General features: G+C 42.3%; 1 protein-coding gene across 1 annotated transcript in view; it reads right to left on the bottom strand.

Moving 5' to 3' along the window:
• TAF15 (TATA-box binding protein associated factor 15) overlaps positions 1-9778 on the bottom strand; it is a 28931-nt gene extending 19153 nt beyond the window's left edge. The window contains exons 1-5 of the mRNA XM_061174920.1: positions 9673-9778; positions 3121-3160; positions 1580-1631; positions 1413-1497; positions 1228-1330 (exon numbers count right to left, since the gene is read on the bottom strand). Of these exons, the coding sequence (XP_061030903.1) occupies positions 1228-1330; positions 1413-1497; positions 1580-1631; positions 3121-3160; positions 9673-9679 (287 nt within the window). The 5' untranslated portion in view covers positions 9680-9778. The remainder of the gene's footprint in view (positions 1-1227; positions 1331-1412; positions 1498-1579; positions 1632-3120; positions 3161-9672) is intronic.
• Positions 9779-18193: the final 8415 nt, after the last annotated feature.

The following is an 18193-nucleotide window of genomic DNA, read 5'->3' as shown; positions in this document are numbered from 1 at the left end:
TATTATTTAATAATATTTTGGGGACTATTTTCTTATCTTTAGAACCTTATCTTTAGTACATTCTTCTAAGCATATTCAATAATAGTAAATTTTAGAAAATAGCAATAAATCATTCAAAGTTTTAATCTGCTGAGTAAGAGGAAGGAACTTGCTTTGTGATGCCATTTTTTAACTGAAACAAAGTCTAACTACCAAATGAGACTGCTTTATTTTCTCTTGCAATTCAAAAAGAAAATTCTAAGTATGTTCTGAGCAATATGACTATTAATTACCTGCTCTCAGGATGCGAATGTTGAAAGAAACACTTAACTGGATTTGAGTTCTAATGTTTACTCAAAAAAAAAGGGGGGGGGGAACAAAAATGGCCTCACAACTTAATAGTCACATCTTATTCTGCGTCAAATGATCAAAACAATCTAATAAAGATCGGTTCCCCAACTCCCTACCCAAAGCACATCACAAAGGTCAGAACCCTAGACCTTCACTTTAGAATGACTGTTAAACCAAATCTAACATTTCTCTTTGGTCCACATTTATACGTCACATTACCAAAAATGCATCCTTATGAAAAGATTCTCCTTAAATTTAAAACTAACCAGGCTTGAAGAGCCTTCTAATGTAACACGCTTTCTGGATAGTATTCCCTACGTGTGTACTTTGTAAAGCACAGTAAAAAGTAAGTTGCTATTACTAAAATTAATAAGTACAGGCTCCTCAAATCAGAAAATTCTAAAAAAATATATAAGACCTGTAAACTTGCTAATATTCACCCACCTATATTAACAATTAAAACATTTTTTAGGGTATCTGAAATACGTGCATAGGTTTTGGCACTTTTTTCTTTAATATTTTTGTCCCTGAGAAGGACATTAAATACATTAAAATGGAAATAAAAAGTAAGCATTGATAAGTCTCCTTTTATAGGCAGGTTTTTATTTCATCTCAGGTATAAAGCAGAGGTCCAAATTTTACTTTTTAACATTTAAATCATGTGCATTCATTTACAGCTAAACTAACTGTAAAAATAACACATCATAAGAATCAAATATCAATATTGACAACTTCCACATTCTTTATAACACAAAACTGTGAAATTCATACACCATCAACACTTTTCTGGAAAAAAAAAAAAAAGTTTAAAGCTAGGACTTTGTTAGTGAAAACTGTTTAATACCCAAAGTGTTATTTCCACTTCCCAACACCTCAGTACTTTTACTGTTTCCTTACCCTCCTGATGATTCCATGTTTTGCTGTGCCTGGTTATTATAAGATTGCTGGCCATATGAGCTCTGCTTTTGACTCTCATAACCACCATAGGACTGTGAATAACCTAAAGATTGAATGCATATACCATTTAGGAAAGGTTCTGATTTTAAATTTCTAAAACAGCAAATTTAACAAATCAGTCCAACCTGATTGGCTTTGTCCGTAACTGGAGTAGCCGCCATAGTTCTGCCCATATGAAGAATCAGTAGTTTGCCCATAGCCAGAATAGCTCTGAAATTTAGGCAAATACAAGTTTCATTGCATATTTAAGATTAAAACTATTTATAAAGAACTCAATTTATATTTAACCTACTTGTGGTGCTTGTCCATAACCTTGGCTGCCTTGATTCCCATAGGAAGAATAACTGTAAAAGAAAAGTGTACTACTTGAAAGAAATGTGCTAGAATTTAAAAGCTTAAATTAACCCTATCTTCATTTTCAACTTTCAACTCAAATACAAGCTTCTTTCCTGAGAAACTGTCGATCTACCTACCTCTTCGAGTCTAAATTGAAAGGTGATAACCAAAGACTGTCAAAGACACAAATGAAATCATTCCCAGACCTCTTAAATGCCAAACACACACCAGAAGTTTTACTTCGACAATCTCCCACAAATAAACAAAACTTCACCACAGCTAGAAAATTTCAAGAGAATTATGCTTGGATGGGTGGGAGGCTGGGGGTGAAGGGGAGTGACTACATGGTAGCAATACCCATAATAAAAATCTGAAGCAGAAAAATGACTCTTTAAGTTAGAGCTTTAATCAATTTAGCTGTGCTTTGACAGATTAATTTCTTCCTACCATTTGCCTTAAATTTGCCTCTAACATCCTAGAAAAGGCACAGTGTGGCACTAAACGTCCAATTTTTAGTGCCTCAGTAATGAGAGGCATGTATATGTTCAGAATACTATCATAGAACGAAAGTATATTGTATCCCCAGTGTCATAGCATAGGATGGAATAGTTTGTTGATTGAATGAATACATGCAGCTTTCTCCGAGTTGAACTCTTTAATTTTAGCGCATATAAGCTTTAACAAGTCAGAAACAAACTTTCTGAATATATACCAAAGAAAAATAAAACATATGCCAAAAAAATCTTACTATTTTAGAGCTGTCAAGTGCTAACAGAATTTCTTAACTTTATAAAACATATTTCATTGAATAAACATTTGCTAGTTGCCTACTATGAGGGTCTATCCCATGAGAATAAAAAAGTCAAATCAGTTTTGTTTTCATGAAGCTTAAAACTTGATGACAGAAGGTATCTGAGATGCTCTTCCGAATATCTCACACTGAGCTGCAAAACACTTATAGTACAAGTGAAGGCTGTATTTCTGGTAAGCAAGAGAATCCTACTACATGTATACATTCACATAAAAACAGACTTTTCTTTTTATTGTGAGCATGGTGAGGATGATTTTAAAAATATTAAACACTTCTATCCTAGTGCTTCAAGAAAATCCACCCCAGAAAAAACACATTTAGCATATTATATACAATCAAAAAAATTAAATGTTTTTTCTAAGCTGTTATAGTTCAAATACTTAAATCCTTTTAATAATTGTTTCTTCTAAATAATTTCTTAAGGAAAACAATCTTTATAATACCTATGAGATTTCTTTTAATCTCTAGGGGGCACCTATATTTACTGATTCAAACAGCCTTTTAAAAAAAGAAAAATATCTTACAGCACCTATGTACATAGGCTGACTCTTTCCCCTTCACAAGCTAAGATTTAACTCTTTTAAGACGTCAAGATATCAAATCTCAAGAGGAAAGCCTCACTAAATTTATCTTTTTTTCTCAGTTCTACTCGTTCATGGTATTATTGAAATGTACGTATACTTTACCTTTGCTGCTCACCCCCAGACTGACCGTAACTTCCAGAATCTAAAACACATAAAAAGAATTTTTAATCTTATTTAAAATTAGGCTTCCCTCAAAGGTGACTTTAGCTCTTACAGATGAAATGTGATAAGAAAATATCATAAAAATTAACTACACAAAGAAAAACTAGAAGTTAAAAATACAGTGCAAGGAAAAATCTGTGCCAATAGTATTAGCTATTTATAGTAACCACAGCTTTGAAAACAACTACTCTACAAACATGTCCTGATGGTCACAAAACCAAGTGAACAAATGAGAAACAGTCAGTGAAAAACCCATCCTTTTAACAAAAACTCAAAAGCTCAAGCTATATTATCTTTATATACAAAAAGACATCTGTTAAAAAACTAATCAGTATCAAAAAGGGGAAAATACACACTCTTAAGATAAATCCCCAGGATTACATTTACTTCATATCCTTGCCAGCCTAACATATACACCATTCCCTTGTATTGGATTGGATTGCTTTGGCTGCCAGCAGCAACAAAAAGATCTCCAAAGACTTGGTAAAAGCAGCTAAGCCACTTGGTATATACTGACTCAGCAATACTTACCTCTAGCTTCCTTGTTGGCAATAAAAACTACCAAGGAAGGCATGAGTTGAGTAATATACATCAAAATAATAATAATAATAATAATTTGAACTGTGAACTTTTCTCAATACTTTAAAATGTCGGTTATTCCAAAAATTTTTGAAGAGGCTCTACCCTTTAGGCTTCTCCTCAAATGAGTGACCTAATTTTATTAGTGATAAGTAAGAGAAGAATATCATATGAAATACTCTTTCAACTGCAAAAAGATGACTGATAGTCTTCAACTGCTATTAGGCCCAACCTTAACTAATTTGAATAAAACCATTTGTTGTTGAACAGTTCTGAAAACCCACCAAATATCAAATCACATCAATGACTTTTTCATTCAATTCATATAAAGCTACAATATGAAAACACTGTCACTGGCTGTATAAGTGGGTGACATCAAATTTGCCACTTTTCTACAGTAGAGATCTCCAATCAGACTGAACAAGAATTTTTTTAATCCTTAACTACTAAAATATTGAATGAAATCCTGACACAAACTACTTCTTTTATGAATGTGGACATAAGGCTACCTGAGATGAAAAAAAAAATTGTGCATCACTGCCCATAATAATATGATGACTAGATTTGTAACTAACCAAATAAGAATATGAAAAGGATACAGAATCTAACTGGATCATAAAGAGATTAGATGCATCTATCAAATGGCAAAGGAAGTTAGTTTCAACCAATTGAGAAACTAAAAAGGATTACAGTGGGAGGAGGGGGTGTATGAGTAAAACAAATATACATACACTAGGGATGCATGAAGCTTTAAGTTAAATTATATCCCAAGGCACTGACGTGGGTTCTCCCAGTGACAGAGTGGAGTCCAAGACCTTATTGTACTTTGGCTCAGGCAAAAATTATAGAAGTACACAGCACATATGTCATATGACCCTGGCTTAAATCTAATAAGTATAAGAGCTCTTAACCCAGTCACTTCAGCTCTCTGAAACTGTAAATCTGACTTCTTTAGCTGGCTGACTTTAAAACTCTAGAACATAAAAATAAGCGTATTGACCAATAAGTCCAGCTCTTAGTGAAAGTAGATGTTTTACATTCACCAGAGAAAATCAGTTTATAAATGTTATTTATGGCATTTTAAACAACTGCTCATTATGAGTACTTGACACTTGAGCCTTGTATCTGGGCCCATGAATTATTTAGAGGCGCTTTTATTTCCAAGTGTATAGGGTTTTGATACTCTTCGTGGTTTTGTCTTCTTATTCCATTGCAGCCAGAAAAGGTATTTTCTGTACTATTCCAGGTATTTGTTAGGATTTGGTGTTTTTCGCTTTTCCCCTTGGTAAACACTTCCACTTGCATAAATGTCTCCTATGTGCTTGAAAAGAACTGTATTATCTAAATGTTGAAAGAATTCTGTAAATCTGTAAGATGATGCTTGTTAGTTCTATCATTCATATTCTTACTCATGTTTGGTCTACCTGATCTATTAATTACACAGAGAAGTATGTTTAAATTTTTTTTAATTCCCTGTTTGACTCTGTATTTGTCAATTTCTTTTACTGAGTGTTTTTTTGCTTTCTACATTTTGAGGCCATATTGTTAAAGCACATAAAAGTACAGATTTACAGCTTCCTGGTGAATGTCCTTTTTTTTTTTTTTGAATTTCCTTTTAACATTACATGAAGACTATCATTAAAAATGTCCAAACTTTATTTTGACTGGTAATGTAACTAAACAATCTTCCTTTTGGTTGATGTTTGCCTGATTAATATTTTTCTATCTCTATACTTTTAACACTTCTTTTTCTGATGTTTTAGGTATGTCATTTTTGAAAGCATACATCTAGATCAATTTTTCCCAATGTGAAAATCTCTTTCAACTGATGTTTTCATATTTTTATTATTGTTACTTTTTATTTATTCCTAACAGCCTATACCAGACTCTCTACTTACCAGGGTCTTTTTTTTTCAACTCCTTAACTTCCTTCTATTGGATTTTCCTTACTCCCTTTCCCCCTCTACTGCTTTGGAAGTTAGACGTTTAAATTCTGTTCTTTTAATAAGTTACTATTCGTAATTTAAAGAGTATGTTCAATTCTTAACATGCATTCTTGATAAAGTTCAAAATGATCTTTGACCTCCACTAGCATACAAGAATTTTAATGCCATAATGCCAAGCACAGCCTTCACCTATTATTTTGCTTCCACTTTTTCTTTCCGTTACCTTTTGCTTCCACTTTAAAACTCTAGATTCCATACAGTCAATACTTTTTATCTACTGAATTTGCTTCCTCTGTATCTTTTTGCATCCTACTCCTCCCTTTCGGATTTCTTTTATTAGTTCTTTCAGCAAAGGCCTGAAAGTGGTATTCTTAGCCTTTTATTTGCGTAAAAAAGTCAAGGTCAAACGTTATTTTTCCTCTAAATTCCAAAGATCATTTAGTGGCTTCTTAAAACTTTTAAGAAGTCTACCAATCTTACCTTTTCTCTATTTCCTCTGATAGGTTTGTCACTGGTATTTCATAATCTGCAGTTTCACATTTATGTATCTAGGTACGAATTGATTATGTCTCATGTTTGAGACTACTGCTTCTTGATCCATCAGTTTTGGAAAACTCTCAACTATCTATTAATTCTTCACCATTTACTCCTTCTCAAACTCCTATTAGATGTATGACAGGGCTTCACAATCTCTTTCCTATGTTTCTTAAAATTTCAATTTTCATCTCTATCCTTCTGAACTGAATCCTGGGTAATTATATCTATTTTCTACCTCACTAATTATTTCTTCTGCTAGGTCTATCTGCAATTCAACTTAGCCACTTTTTCCATTTCTAGAAGTTACACTTGGTTCTTTTTCAAATCTACATAACCATTTTCCACGTCTTGGTCTTAGGGTTGATTCCTTCTTTTAGGTTTCTAATAATTTTAAACACATTAATATTTGCTTTCAGACTATCTATTAGGGATTCAAATGTCATTTGTCACTCTCATTTTGGCAAATTGTTTTCCAGAATTCTACAATGTTTTACTGTGAACTTATGTTCTGCAAGGCTTGTTTTTTCTGTAAGATTCCTCGTGACCTAGGCTCTGAAATTTCCTCAGAAAAGGTTTTTCATTTGTTTTTACTAGGAACCCCAAGGTTACTGTCAGTCTAGAACCAATTTTTATGTTAAATTTCTTGGCCTGAGGTTTCCTGGACCTCATAACTAGTCTAAATGTACACCAAAACTGTATGAAGCACAGGTCCCAGGTTACAAATCCTCAGGAAAAAACTTTTTTCCCTCACTCGAGGCCCAGACTTCCTTGTTATCTCCTATGCTGGTACAAAGGTTTTTCTAGTTCATTCTTTCACTGAAGATACAGTCCTTCAAACATCTAGGTTTTATGTAAGGGTTCCCATTACATGGCTCTAATGGTCTCAAGGCTGCATCTCCTGTCCTTAGTTATTTGGGCAATAAACTCCAAGTCTCTGAATAATGAGACCTACACCCTCCTCTATGACTACCATGCTGGCTTCTACTTCATTTCTGGCAGCAGGGGCTCGCCCTTTGTTTTATGTAAGTTTTTGCATTTTTAGTTATTCGTAGACAGAGGATTTACAAGTTATCTTAGTCTGCCATAGTGCCAAAAGAAGTTTCTTGACTTTGTAATTTTTATATGTATAACTGATATTAGATTTGATTTTAACTTCAAAGGCGTCAGATAATTCACATTTGTCTGAGAGTCTGACTCACAATATTTACAACTCTGATTTATTTATTATGTAAGCATTTATTTTATTAGGCTTATAAGTCCGTCCTGTCAGGCACCTGTAGTGGCTGAGTCAATTTGGTAAGTTAAATTTACAAGTATAGTTTGGAATGTTTAAAGGACTTAACTAAACTTAATGCCATTAGTTGTTTAGGGGAGAGTCTGCTGTTAAATTTATTCACTTAAACATTCATCAAAAACAAGTCAAAAGCATTATTCCTATTTTTATACAAAGTCGAAAGTATTATTTTTATACACAAATTACAAAATGTACAAAGAGTATATAACAACACTAAGTAGAACGTAAAAGATTCTAACTCTAATTGACTTAATGTAGAAACAAGCAATTATTAGATAGTTCTTTTTGACATGAAAGTCAATTTTGATGTTAAAAAAAACTCAAATTACAAAATGACAAGTAAGTGCTGTCTTGGTAATTTTGAAGACCAGTGATAATGGATGACCCAGCTCACACACTATTATGACTCACTGAAAATCCTGGACTTTACAAACGGTACACCTCTAAAATTTAACTTTCCATAAAAGCTACCCAGTCCTACAAAAATAAGCCATTGCTTTAAACCAATCATTATGTCAAAAATCGAGACAGGTCAATGGTTTTTAATGAGCACTGTATCCATTGAAATGGTAAATTTCTGCATGAAGGTGGGAGAATCTTAAAAAATTTTTTTTTACATCACGGATGGGTTACACACCCTCCTGAGTGTACCTCTATGTACTTCTGTGGAGCTTTACCAGACTTCATTCCAAATTATGCACCTGGTAAAATATGTACCAATGTCACCTTTGGGGTAAGAAATTATTTCTTGCTTGAGCGAGAATTAAAGAGACAAATTCTGTGCAATTAACAGCCTCTTACATCAGGTAGATGCCCCTTCCCCTTAAAGATCAACCTTCTGACTTAACATCAATGTTAATCTAAAGAATGTTTATCATTCCCCTGTCCAACCATTCTTGCTAATTTGGTCTCCTCTCAGCCTGCTGCTTCCTTTTTGTCACATATTTCCACTCTTCTGCAAAACTGGATTATTTGGGGGGGGGGAGGGGTTGTGTTTTTGTTTTTTTAATATCAACAGGTTCTCCCTTAAAAAAATGTAAAATACTCTGCCAGCAGTCATTTTCACCCCAACCATAGGGCTTTCCGGGACGTGTTCTGCTTTTCCACCTGAAAAGTAACATGTAATTCTCATGATGGTTCCTAGCAAGTGGAGAGCCGGGTCTTTCTTTGCAGCCTGCGATGTGCCCAACAACAGAGGGCCTTGTGTGGCAGCTTGGACTGCTAAATCAAGAGCACACCCACGTCCCGGACTTTATATTCTGCTTTCGCAAGATCTAAACGGGCTGTCCTGATAAGACCAAGGCCTCTTTTTCTCTTCCACACAACGGGGGTGCCTCTGTCAATTTAAGTGCTTGATGGAAGACTGCCTTTCCTTTGGTCTGTATGTTTCAACGTAAATGCCACAGGGACCTACAAGAGCCCATCAATAATAGATAGGGCTCACTTTCAAGCTCGTGCAGGAGATAAACAACTGAAGAGGTGAAGATGACAGAGAAGGGTGAAGAGGAATTATACGCAAGCACCCCCATCTCGAATCCGGGAAGCTGGTGCGGAGGGAATGACGACATGTATGTAGGATTTCGTGTCAGGCAACGTCGTTTAAAAGGGCTCCCAGAGCGTCAAGGCCCCCACCTGATGAATGGGTGAGTCAGGAAGGCCCAGCTCCACGTCACGGATGGGGAAACTGAGGGACGAGGCGGCGAGATGACTGGCCGGAGGCCTCGCTGAAAGATCTGAGGCGGAGCGGAGAACCAGAAGCACCGATTCTCTCCGGCCGATGCTCTAATCACGGGCTCCCCCCGCCCCTGCGATGGCGTAGCGGCCTCCGCCCCCCGATTCACACACCCTCCCCCGGGAGCAGCACGTCGCCTCGGGTTCCAAGGACAGGGCCAAGAGGGAGGGGCTCGAGGCGCTCCCGCCGGGATTTGCAGACGGAGAGCGTTGGGAGCGTGCGTCCCTCCAGTCCAACATGGCGGCGGCAGCGTCCGCCACCCCCCCACCCCCCCCCACCCCCCCACCCCCGCCTCCCTCAGGGCCGGAGACTTTCCCGCGGGGCCCTCCGATGGGCGGGAAGACGGCCCAACCCCGCCGGGCCCCTTCTCGCCGCTGCCGCTGCTCGCTGAGGGAGTCACCTACCCGACATGACTAACGGCCGCGGCGCAGACCCCCACAACCCGCCGAGAACAAGGAATATCAGAGCCAAGCGGCGCTGCGGCCGGAGCCGTACTGAGGTCGGCGCGGCGAGCTGGCCCCGAATGCGGGACTTCGGCAGCCAATCAGAGGGCAGCGGGCGGTACCACACGCCACGGCTCGAGGGGTGGCTCTGTGCTAGACCAGAAACCAGAGGACTTCAGAATCCCCGTTCCCCCCTCCGCGGACGGTACCATTATTGAGAGGGAATTGTGGAGAGGCCGTACCACTGCCGCGATCGGGATGGGGGAGGGGACTGAACCTACCCGGTACGTCCTGATTACAGTCCTATTTTTCACTTCATTGGATCTAATAGAATTCGAGGTTAGGAAGCGAAAGAGGAGAGGCCTTATAAACGCAGGTTATATGGTTAGAAAAGGAAATTTCGAATGGTATGTCCTAGTTCGCTCCGCTTGGGCTGCAGAAGGCTTGAGCCACCTGGGGGCGTTGGGAGTTGCTGAGCTCCGGGCCGGAAAGTCGTGACGAACTCCGGGACGAAGTCGCCTCCCGGTTTGTTGTAACTAACTTGCCGAGTAACAGATAGACTACAAGGTGATACTGGAACAAACGTGTGCCTTAAAACGAAATCACACACAAACCGGACCCTGAGGATGTGTCAGGGTAGGGGGTCGAGCTTTAGTTTTCGGTGCTAGGATAATAGCTAATTCTAATTGTCAGGCACCTTGCATCATCTCGTTTAATTCTCACAACAGACTGATGAAATACTATTCCCACGTTACAGACGAGAAGGCAGAATTCACTTGCCCTGGGTCGCACTACTGGTAAATGACCAATGTGGAATTGGAATCCTGGTAACCTGGCACCACTGCCTGTGGGTCTAACTATTCTGTTGCCCTGCCTACAGGGGGCTCGAGCTCTCGAGTCTGAGGTGAGGCTATGAAAGCTCAGAGAGCACACAAGGACATTTTCCCCAAGGGCGACGTGACATCTGAGACAAACCATAGGTGATGTGCAGAAGCTGACCACTTCTTAAGTGGGGAAAAGTGCTTTTGATAATTTGGGGCTTCCGCGGTGGTCCAGCGGTTCAGACTCCGCGCTCCCAATCCAGGGGGCCTGGGTTCGACCCCTGGTCAGGAAATTAGATTCTGCGTGCCGCAACTAAATACGTGGCAACGAAGATGCTGCATGCGGGCAACTAAGACCCGGCCCAACCAAATAAACAAATACTTTTTTTTTTTTTTTTTTTTTTTTTTTAAAGTGATTCAGGGCTTCCCTGGTGGCGCAGTGGTTGAGAGTCTGCCTGCCGATGCAGGGGACACGGGTTCGAGCCCTGGTCCGGGAAGATCCCACATGCCGCGGAGCAACTAAGCCCGTGCGCCACAACTACTGAGCCTGCGCGTCTGGAGCCGTGCTCCGCAACGAGAGGCCGCGACAGTGAGAGGCCCGCGCACCGCGATGAAGAGTGGCCCCCGCTCGCCACAACTGGAGAAAGCCCTCGCACAGAAACGAACACCCAACACAGCCAAAACTAAATAAATAAAATAAAATAAATTTTTAAAAAAAAGTGATTCAATATGTTTGGAGTTTACCCACGAGGACAGTGTGGTAGGAGATGAAGCCAGAAAATTAGGGGGCTAAAGAGCTGAGACCTTGTAAAGTGCATTAGAGTTTGTGCTTTATTGAAGGCAGTGGGTAACTCCTGCCAGATGATTTTAAAGAAAGATCAGATTTGCATTTTCGGGCTACAATATGAAGAATGTTTGGAGATAAGAGGTGCCTAAAAGCAGGGAGACCGATTAGGTGACCAATGCAATAATTCTGGTGAGGGATCATAGTAGCCTGGACTTAGGTTGTAGCTGCGGGGATGGAGGTAAGTGAAAAGATCCCTGACATACTTAGGTAGTAGACTGGGCAAGTTCTGGTGACCAATTTGGGTGGGAAAAGAAGTGAGAAGTCCAAAAATAAAAAGGAAGCGAGAAGTCCTGGGTAAATTCTGAGTTTCACACCTGGACAAGTGGGCAGGTGGTGGTGTCATTCACTGTGATAGGGAACAGGAGGAAGAGCAGGTTGGGCTGGAGGTGGAGGGGTAAGTTCAGAATTACTGCCTTCAGGTCAGAAAAAGAGGCATGAGGTCATCTCTCTTCATTATACTAGCAGTAAATGAGAGCTCAGCTCTAGAGGTAGAGGGTCACAGAGCTCTCTAGGCAGGTCCAAATAAGCCAGGCTAAAGAAATAGAAATTCTTTCATGACTAAAAACGATTTAGCCATTCAGTGTATATATTGAGGAAGGCAACCCCAGAGGAGGAGATGTGCAGGAGAGAATTCGGTTATTGCCAGTGGGGGGAGCAGAGAACACAATTTCTAGGTTTTTCTTCCTCTTTTTTTCTTTTTTTTTTTTTTTTTTTTTTAGTTTATTTATTCTATTATTTTTGGTTGCGTTGGGTCTTCGTTGCCGCGCGCGGGCTTTCTCTAGTTGCGGCCAGTGGGGGCTACTCTTCGTTGCCGATCGCCGGCTTCTCATCGCGGTGGCTTCTCTTGTTGCGGAGCACAGGCTCTAAGCGCGTGGGCTCAGAAGTTGTGGCTCACTGGCTCTAGGGCTCAGGCTCAGTAGTTGTGGCACACGGGCTTAGTTGCTCCTCAGCATGTGGGATCTTCCTGGACCGGGGATCGAACCCACGTCCCAACCACTGCGCCACCAGGGAAGTCCCTCTTCCTCTTTTTAAATTTTTTTAGAATTGGGCTATTTTAAAAGATGGATATACAAAAAGTGTTGCTCATCATCGACCCCTTAAGTTTGTACCACCGTTCATTCATGCATTCTTCACTCAGCTGCCGTCTCCTGAGGTCTACTAGGTGTCAGGCCCTGGAAGACCTAGAAATAGAGAAACAGGAAGCAGGATGGCTCCTGCCCTCCAGGAAGGTCCTTCTCATAACAGGGACAGTTCAAACCTATGATTCCAATAAACTACTGAACATGCTAGAATTGGAGGGTGCAGAGGGTGGTCTGAAAACACAGAGGAAGAGCACCTAGCCCACATGAAGGGTAGAAGGGTTATTAAGGAAGTCTTCCTGCAGGAGATGCCTCCTAAAGTGAGCTTTGAAGAAAGAACAGGAGTGAGCCGGGGGAGTGTATATCGGGAACGGCATGCTCCAGGCAGCAAGGGCTGTATTTGCAAAGACCGGGAGAGAAGAGAGTTCTGGGAATTCTGAGTGATTCAGTCTGGCTGGTCTGTGGAGTTGCAGGGGTGGGGAATGGTGATAAGTGAAAGAAGTAGGCAGAAGCCACATTTTGAAAATCCTTCTGTGCCTTGTGGAGGAGTTTGGATGTTAAATTTAAAACAATAGAGAACTTCTGAGGAATCTAATCAAAGGAGTGACATTTAGTTTTTCATATCCATTATCTCTTTTAATCTGGACGGCCCTGTGAAATAGATATTGCTGTTATCCACATTTTGTAGACTGAACACTGAAGCTTGGAGAGGTGAAATTCTTTACCAAGTTCACACAGCCAACTAGGGACAGAAACAGAGCTCACATCCAGGCCTTTGGGCCAAGCCCCGTGTTCTTTTTACAGTGTCTGTGGTCTCCCAAACTTGAAACAGAGAACTCCTCCCAGGTCTGCATTGTTCTGGGGCTTCTTTCCAAGGGTCCTTCTCTACCACAAACTGACTCCAGATTGACTCCTGTGCCCTCCTGCCTTCCAGGCTTTTGCGAGGATGATTATCTGCCACAAACTTTAACCCTCACTCTATATATTTAGGGAGGACAGCAGGTACTTTTCATACATCAGCTTTAGCAGAATGCATCTGGGAAGGTCTTAGTAGTGGGTCTGTTTGCCCCTGATCCATTCCTCGGGTCCTCACTTGGGGAGCTGACCCCTGCAGGCTGGTTTCAATTTCAGAGATTCCCTTAGGCGGTAGCTTCCAACTAGAATGGCCAGGGAGCATCTCGGTGGGAAGTTAGGTGGTAGAAGAAAGGGAGGATCAAGGGTTATTTCTCCTCCCCCACCCCCCTCTGTCTGCCACAGGAGGTGTCTCAGGCAGCACCTGTCTTCTCCAGAGACCCAGTTTCCCTTGGTGACCCTGGCTCTTGGGCTCCATAACCCTACCCCTCCCTTCATCCCTCCAGCCTATGGTTGGTAGAGTCTTCTCGCTGTTGATCATTTCTGAGTTGCCTCCACCCTGTTTGGCTTCCCAACTCGTCCACCACTGGCGTAGGGCCTTGTAGGACGCCGCGAGGACTGTGAATTTACTCAGAATGAGAAGGGAAACCAGCAGAGGGAGCCATTTATCAGAGCGCCAATAGGATCTGAGCTATTTTACCAGGATTCCTCTGGCTGCTATCTTGAGAACAGATTGTAGGGGGCAGGGAGAGGTTATTACTCCCAACAGAGTAAAAACCAGACCCCAGTGACCTTTTGCCTCTTTCAAAATCCTGTGGAACTCACAATTGGACCACATAATTCAAGGCTTGCCTACCTGCTTAGAGGCCAATTTGTTCTGTAGTTGGGTTGCATTATTCATCTCTGAACCCCCAATGCCTCATACAGCACCTGAAACAGTAGGCACCAAAAAAAGGGGGGGGGGACTTGAATAAATGAATAAATAAATGATGAAAAAACTGGCATGACTTGTCTAGAAACTCCTCAAGCTCAAAAACCTTGTCCAGGACTTCCCTATGTCTCCCATGGGGCACAGAGTAAGTGTTTCGTGAGTATTTGTTGAACACTGTAGGCCTGCTCTGTGCCAGGTGACCTCATCACCCACCCCCACCCCACAGAGGGGTCCCTGGAGCCCCACACCTCCAGCCTCCCTAGAGAGCAAGCCTCCCACGGAGGGGAGACTGACACTCTGCTGCGGCAGGGCGGGAGGAGGCTCCTTGTGAGTGACCGGCTGCCCTGTCCTCTGGACAGAGGCAGGCACTTCCTGTTTGGGGTGGAAAGGAACCAGACACTTTCCTGTTAGCAGGTCTTTTAAGCAAAGCCACAGATGCTGAACAGGTCCTGGCCCAGCCTTTCAGGCCAGATGCCTGGAGGTTAGATGGCCTTTATGTAGAAGGGAAGTGGGGCACAGGGCCAGATTGGCCAGCCTTTTATTGTGTTCCTGGCAAGTCCCCTGGGTCCTGGTGTGAGTAAAAAACAAACCAGAAGAGACTGACGCCCTGCAAACTGTGATGAGGGTTAGGGTTGATGGGGCGGCTCTGAGCCAGAAAGCATTGCTTGGGCTGAGGTAGGTGTGCATGCAATTGTCCTGGGGCAGAACAGGCTTGTGTATGTCGTGTGGATATGAGTGCATTTGAGTGTGAAACCCATGTGAAGAATACATGCAAGTCGCTTATGTCTGTGCACACAATCCCCAGCACTTGATAAGACTGAACAGTAATTAATTGTCTAGCTTGCTCCCCATAGCAAATCAGGGTAGTAGAAAAGGCAGGAATTATTATTGTCCCATTTTAAACGGCAGACACAGAGAGGTTAGTTGACTTGTAAGGGTCAACACAGTGTGAAAAAGGCAAGATTCAAACGCAGGTCTGTGTCGCTCCAAATTTCTTGCTTCTTCCAGTCCCCTAGGAACATGGCAGGTGTCTGTGTACAGGGTGGTAGAAAGGGAGGTGAGTGTGACCCAGGCTGATGAGACCACATCCACCTGTTCTGGAGAGAGGAGATCTCTCTTCCAGAGGTGGAGGTGGTTGCTAGAAAGTCAGGGCTTCCAAAATAGAATCACAGTTTAAAATGCACAGAGGTTATGGTCAATAATAATCCAGATTATCACAGCTAAAGTCATCGCATCTCTGGAGAAAGCCTCCTCCTCAGCTCTCCCAAGCTAATCTCACATCCTCATTATTCCTCTGATTATTCCTATCATTGTGGTTTTCAGAGGTTGATCATCCCATTAGTGCTTTTCTCCAGAGCTCAGAATTCCTTCTGATAACATCTACTTTGTGTTCTGCACATTTCCTGGGGAGAAGGAAGGGGCAGAGACAAAGCTGATTGTTTCTCATATTATGAAGAGAGAAACTGAGGCCCAGAGGGGCCTTGTCCAGGTCCACACATCCTGACTGATTCAAGGGGTCCTGGTCAGGAAGAGGACTCAACGGCCAGCTGTTGCCTTCTGTCAGGGAGGAACGAATGACTGGGCAGCTGCCAACTATTCCCCTGGGCAGGCAACTTGCGCAGGCCCTGGCATGAGTTCCTCAGAAGTTCTGTCCACTCTGGGAGGGCTGGGAGGCACTGTGGATCTAAACTGAGCCCCAGTCCAGGAGAAGGGAGGGAGGGGAAGCAGCTCTCTTTGAAGAGGAGCTATGGAGAGGACTGCCAGCTAGTTGGGTCAGGAACCTGCTCAGCCAAGATGGGGAGGGAGAGAAGGAGAGAGCCAGAGTCCCAGAAAACCTAGAGCTATTTTCCTCTTAAACTTTTTTTTTTATAAATTTATTTACTTATTTACTTATTTATTTATTTTTGACTGCCTTGGGTCTTCATTGCTGCCCGCCGGCTTTCTCTAGTTGCACAGAACAGGAGCTACTCTTTGTTGCGGTGCACGGGCTTCTCATTGTGGTGACTTGCTTGTCTTTACTGCGGAGCACCGGCTCTAGGCCCATGGGCTTCAGTAGTTGTGCTCCGCGGTATGTGGGATCTTCCCGGGCCAGGGCTCGAACCCGTGTCTCCTGCATTGGCAGGCGGATTCTTAACCACTGCACCACCAGGGAAGTCCCTCCTCTTAAACATTGGTATCTAGTATTTAGTGATCCAGCAGGTCTGGAGTGGGACTCAGGAATCTGAATTTTTAACAAGTGTCTCCAGGTGATTCAGTGCAGGTGTCCAAGAATCACATTTTTTTAAAATGAAATCTACAATTGACTTTAATGTACGACCCTAAGTAAGAACTTTTTCTTTTTCTTTTTTTTTTTTTGGCCGTGAGTCATGCGGGATCTTAGTTCTCTGACTAGGGATCAAATCCATGCCCCTCAATTTCCTCATCTGTAAAATAAGGATGTTTATAATAGTAGCTTTCTCTTAAGGAAACTGCAAAGATACAATAACATGATTTATGTAAGGCACATAGCACATACATGGTGCATGTTAATTCCTCAGCGAGTATTAACCATTATTATTTGTTCCAACTCCTCCTTCCCACCTCCACCCCCACTCCTACCAGAGGAAGATACAAGTCCCTATTGGATTAATATAGGGACTTGTCACCACAGTATTGTTTTGGATGTGGGTAATCTTTGGTCCTTGCTTTGAGGATTCCTGCTCCAAAGCCATTCTCCTCCCATCACTCTTCTGATACCCTTGCTGTGGATAATTTCTTTCCAATAAACTATCCTGTCTTTCTCATCTCTCTTTCCTTCTCAGTCTCCCTGCCAATGGCAAACAGCCCTCCTTCACATCATCCAAAGTGATTTGGCTCGGGATGTGTCCAGGGAAGTAAAAACATACAGCAAGTCAGTTGTGGAGCTGCGAGTAGGCCCCAGGATTCCTGAAGATCACAGAATTTCGTGCTCCAGGACTTACGAGTAAGCTTCATAGGCGGTCAGGGAACTGAATCCTCCCGCTCCCCACATTCTAACCATGGATACACACTGTCTTTTTGGGAAATAGACATATCCTGTACAGAGGCATGGTTGAAGCCCAGGGTGGGTGTGTGGGCAAAGCAAGCTCTGTTCTGCATAAACTCTTGCAGGCACTCACAAGTAGAAATGGAGTGGGGAGGGGTGAGGATGAGACGAAATAATCCAAGCAAGGACACAAAGGGAAAGCAGAGGAAGTCAACTTTCGAACACAGTAGTGGTGCTAGTTTTCAGGTCCCTGGACCAGAGCTAACCTCGGATGCAGAGAAAGGCAGGGTCAGTTCTCTGGGTGGCTGAGCCTGTCTCCTTCCAGACACTCAGCCCTCCAGAGAACCCCTGCTTCCTGCCTTCCCCTGTCCTCCCAGTGCAGCTGAAATGGAGAAACCCCAGGGATGTGCTGGAGGAAGGGATGGCAAGATTCTCCCTGGAGAACAAATTGGCAAACCTGGGTTTGACTCCAACTTGGCCCACGGTGTCCTTACCAACTGGTGCTCCTCAGAGCTTCCTGCCCCAAAGCAGAGCCACATCTGGCCTATCAAAATCCGTCTATTAGTCAAGGGCACCATATGCCATGTCATAACTGCAACCTTCTGACACCGCCCCCCCCACACACACATGCACTCTCTAGGATTGCCAGATAAAACAGAGGATGCCCAGTTAAACCTGAATTTCAGATAAACGATGAATAATTTTTTAATATAAGTATGTCCCAAATATTGCATTGACACATACTTATACTTAAAAATTATTTGTTGTTAATCTGCTATTCAAGCTACCGTACTAGATTTAGCAACCCTTCTAGATGCTGAGCCCTTCAGCATCTCCCTCCCCCAGGCTCACTGCAGGACTTTGCCTGAATCTGTAGCTGTGTCCATCTCTTCTGTCCTTAGCTGAGAACCTTGGTTCCAGTCTGCCCGCTAGACTGAAAGCTCTCTG

Source organism: Eubalaena glacialis, chromosome 19, assembly GCF_028564815.1.
Source record: "Eubalaena glacialis isolate mEubGla1 chromosome 19, mEubGla1.1.hap2.+ XY, whole genome shotgun sequence".
Lineage (NCBI taxonomy): Eukaryota > Metazoa > Chordata > Mammalia > Artiodactyla > Balaenidae > Eubalaena > Eubalaena glacialis.
Note: the sequence above shows the minus strand (reverse complement) of the source record. Positions and strands in the feature narration are given on the sequence as shown.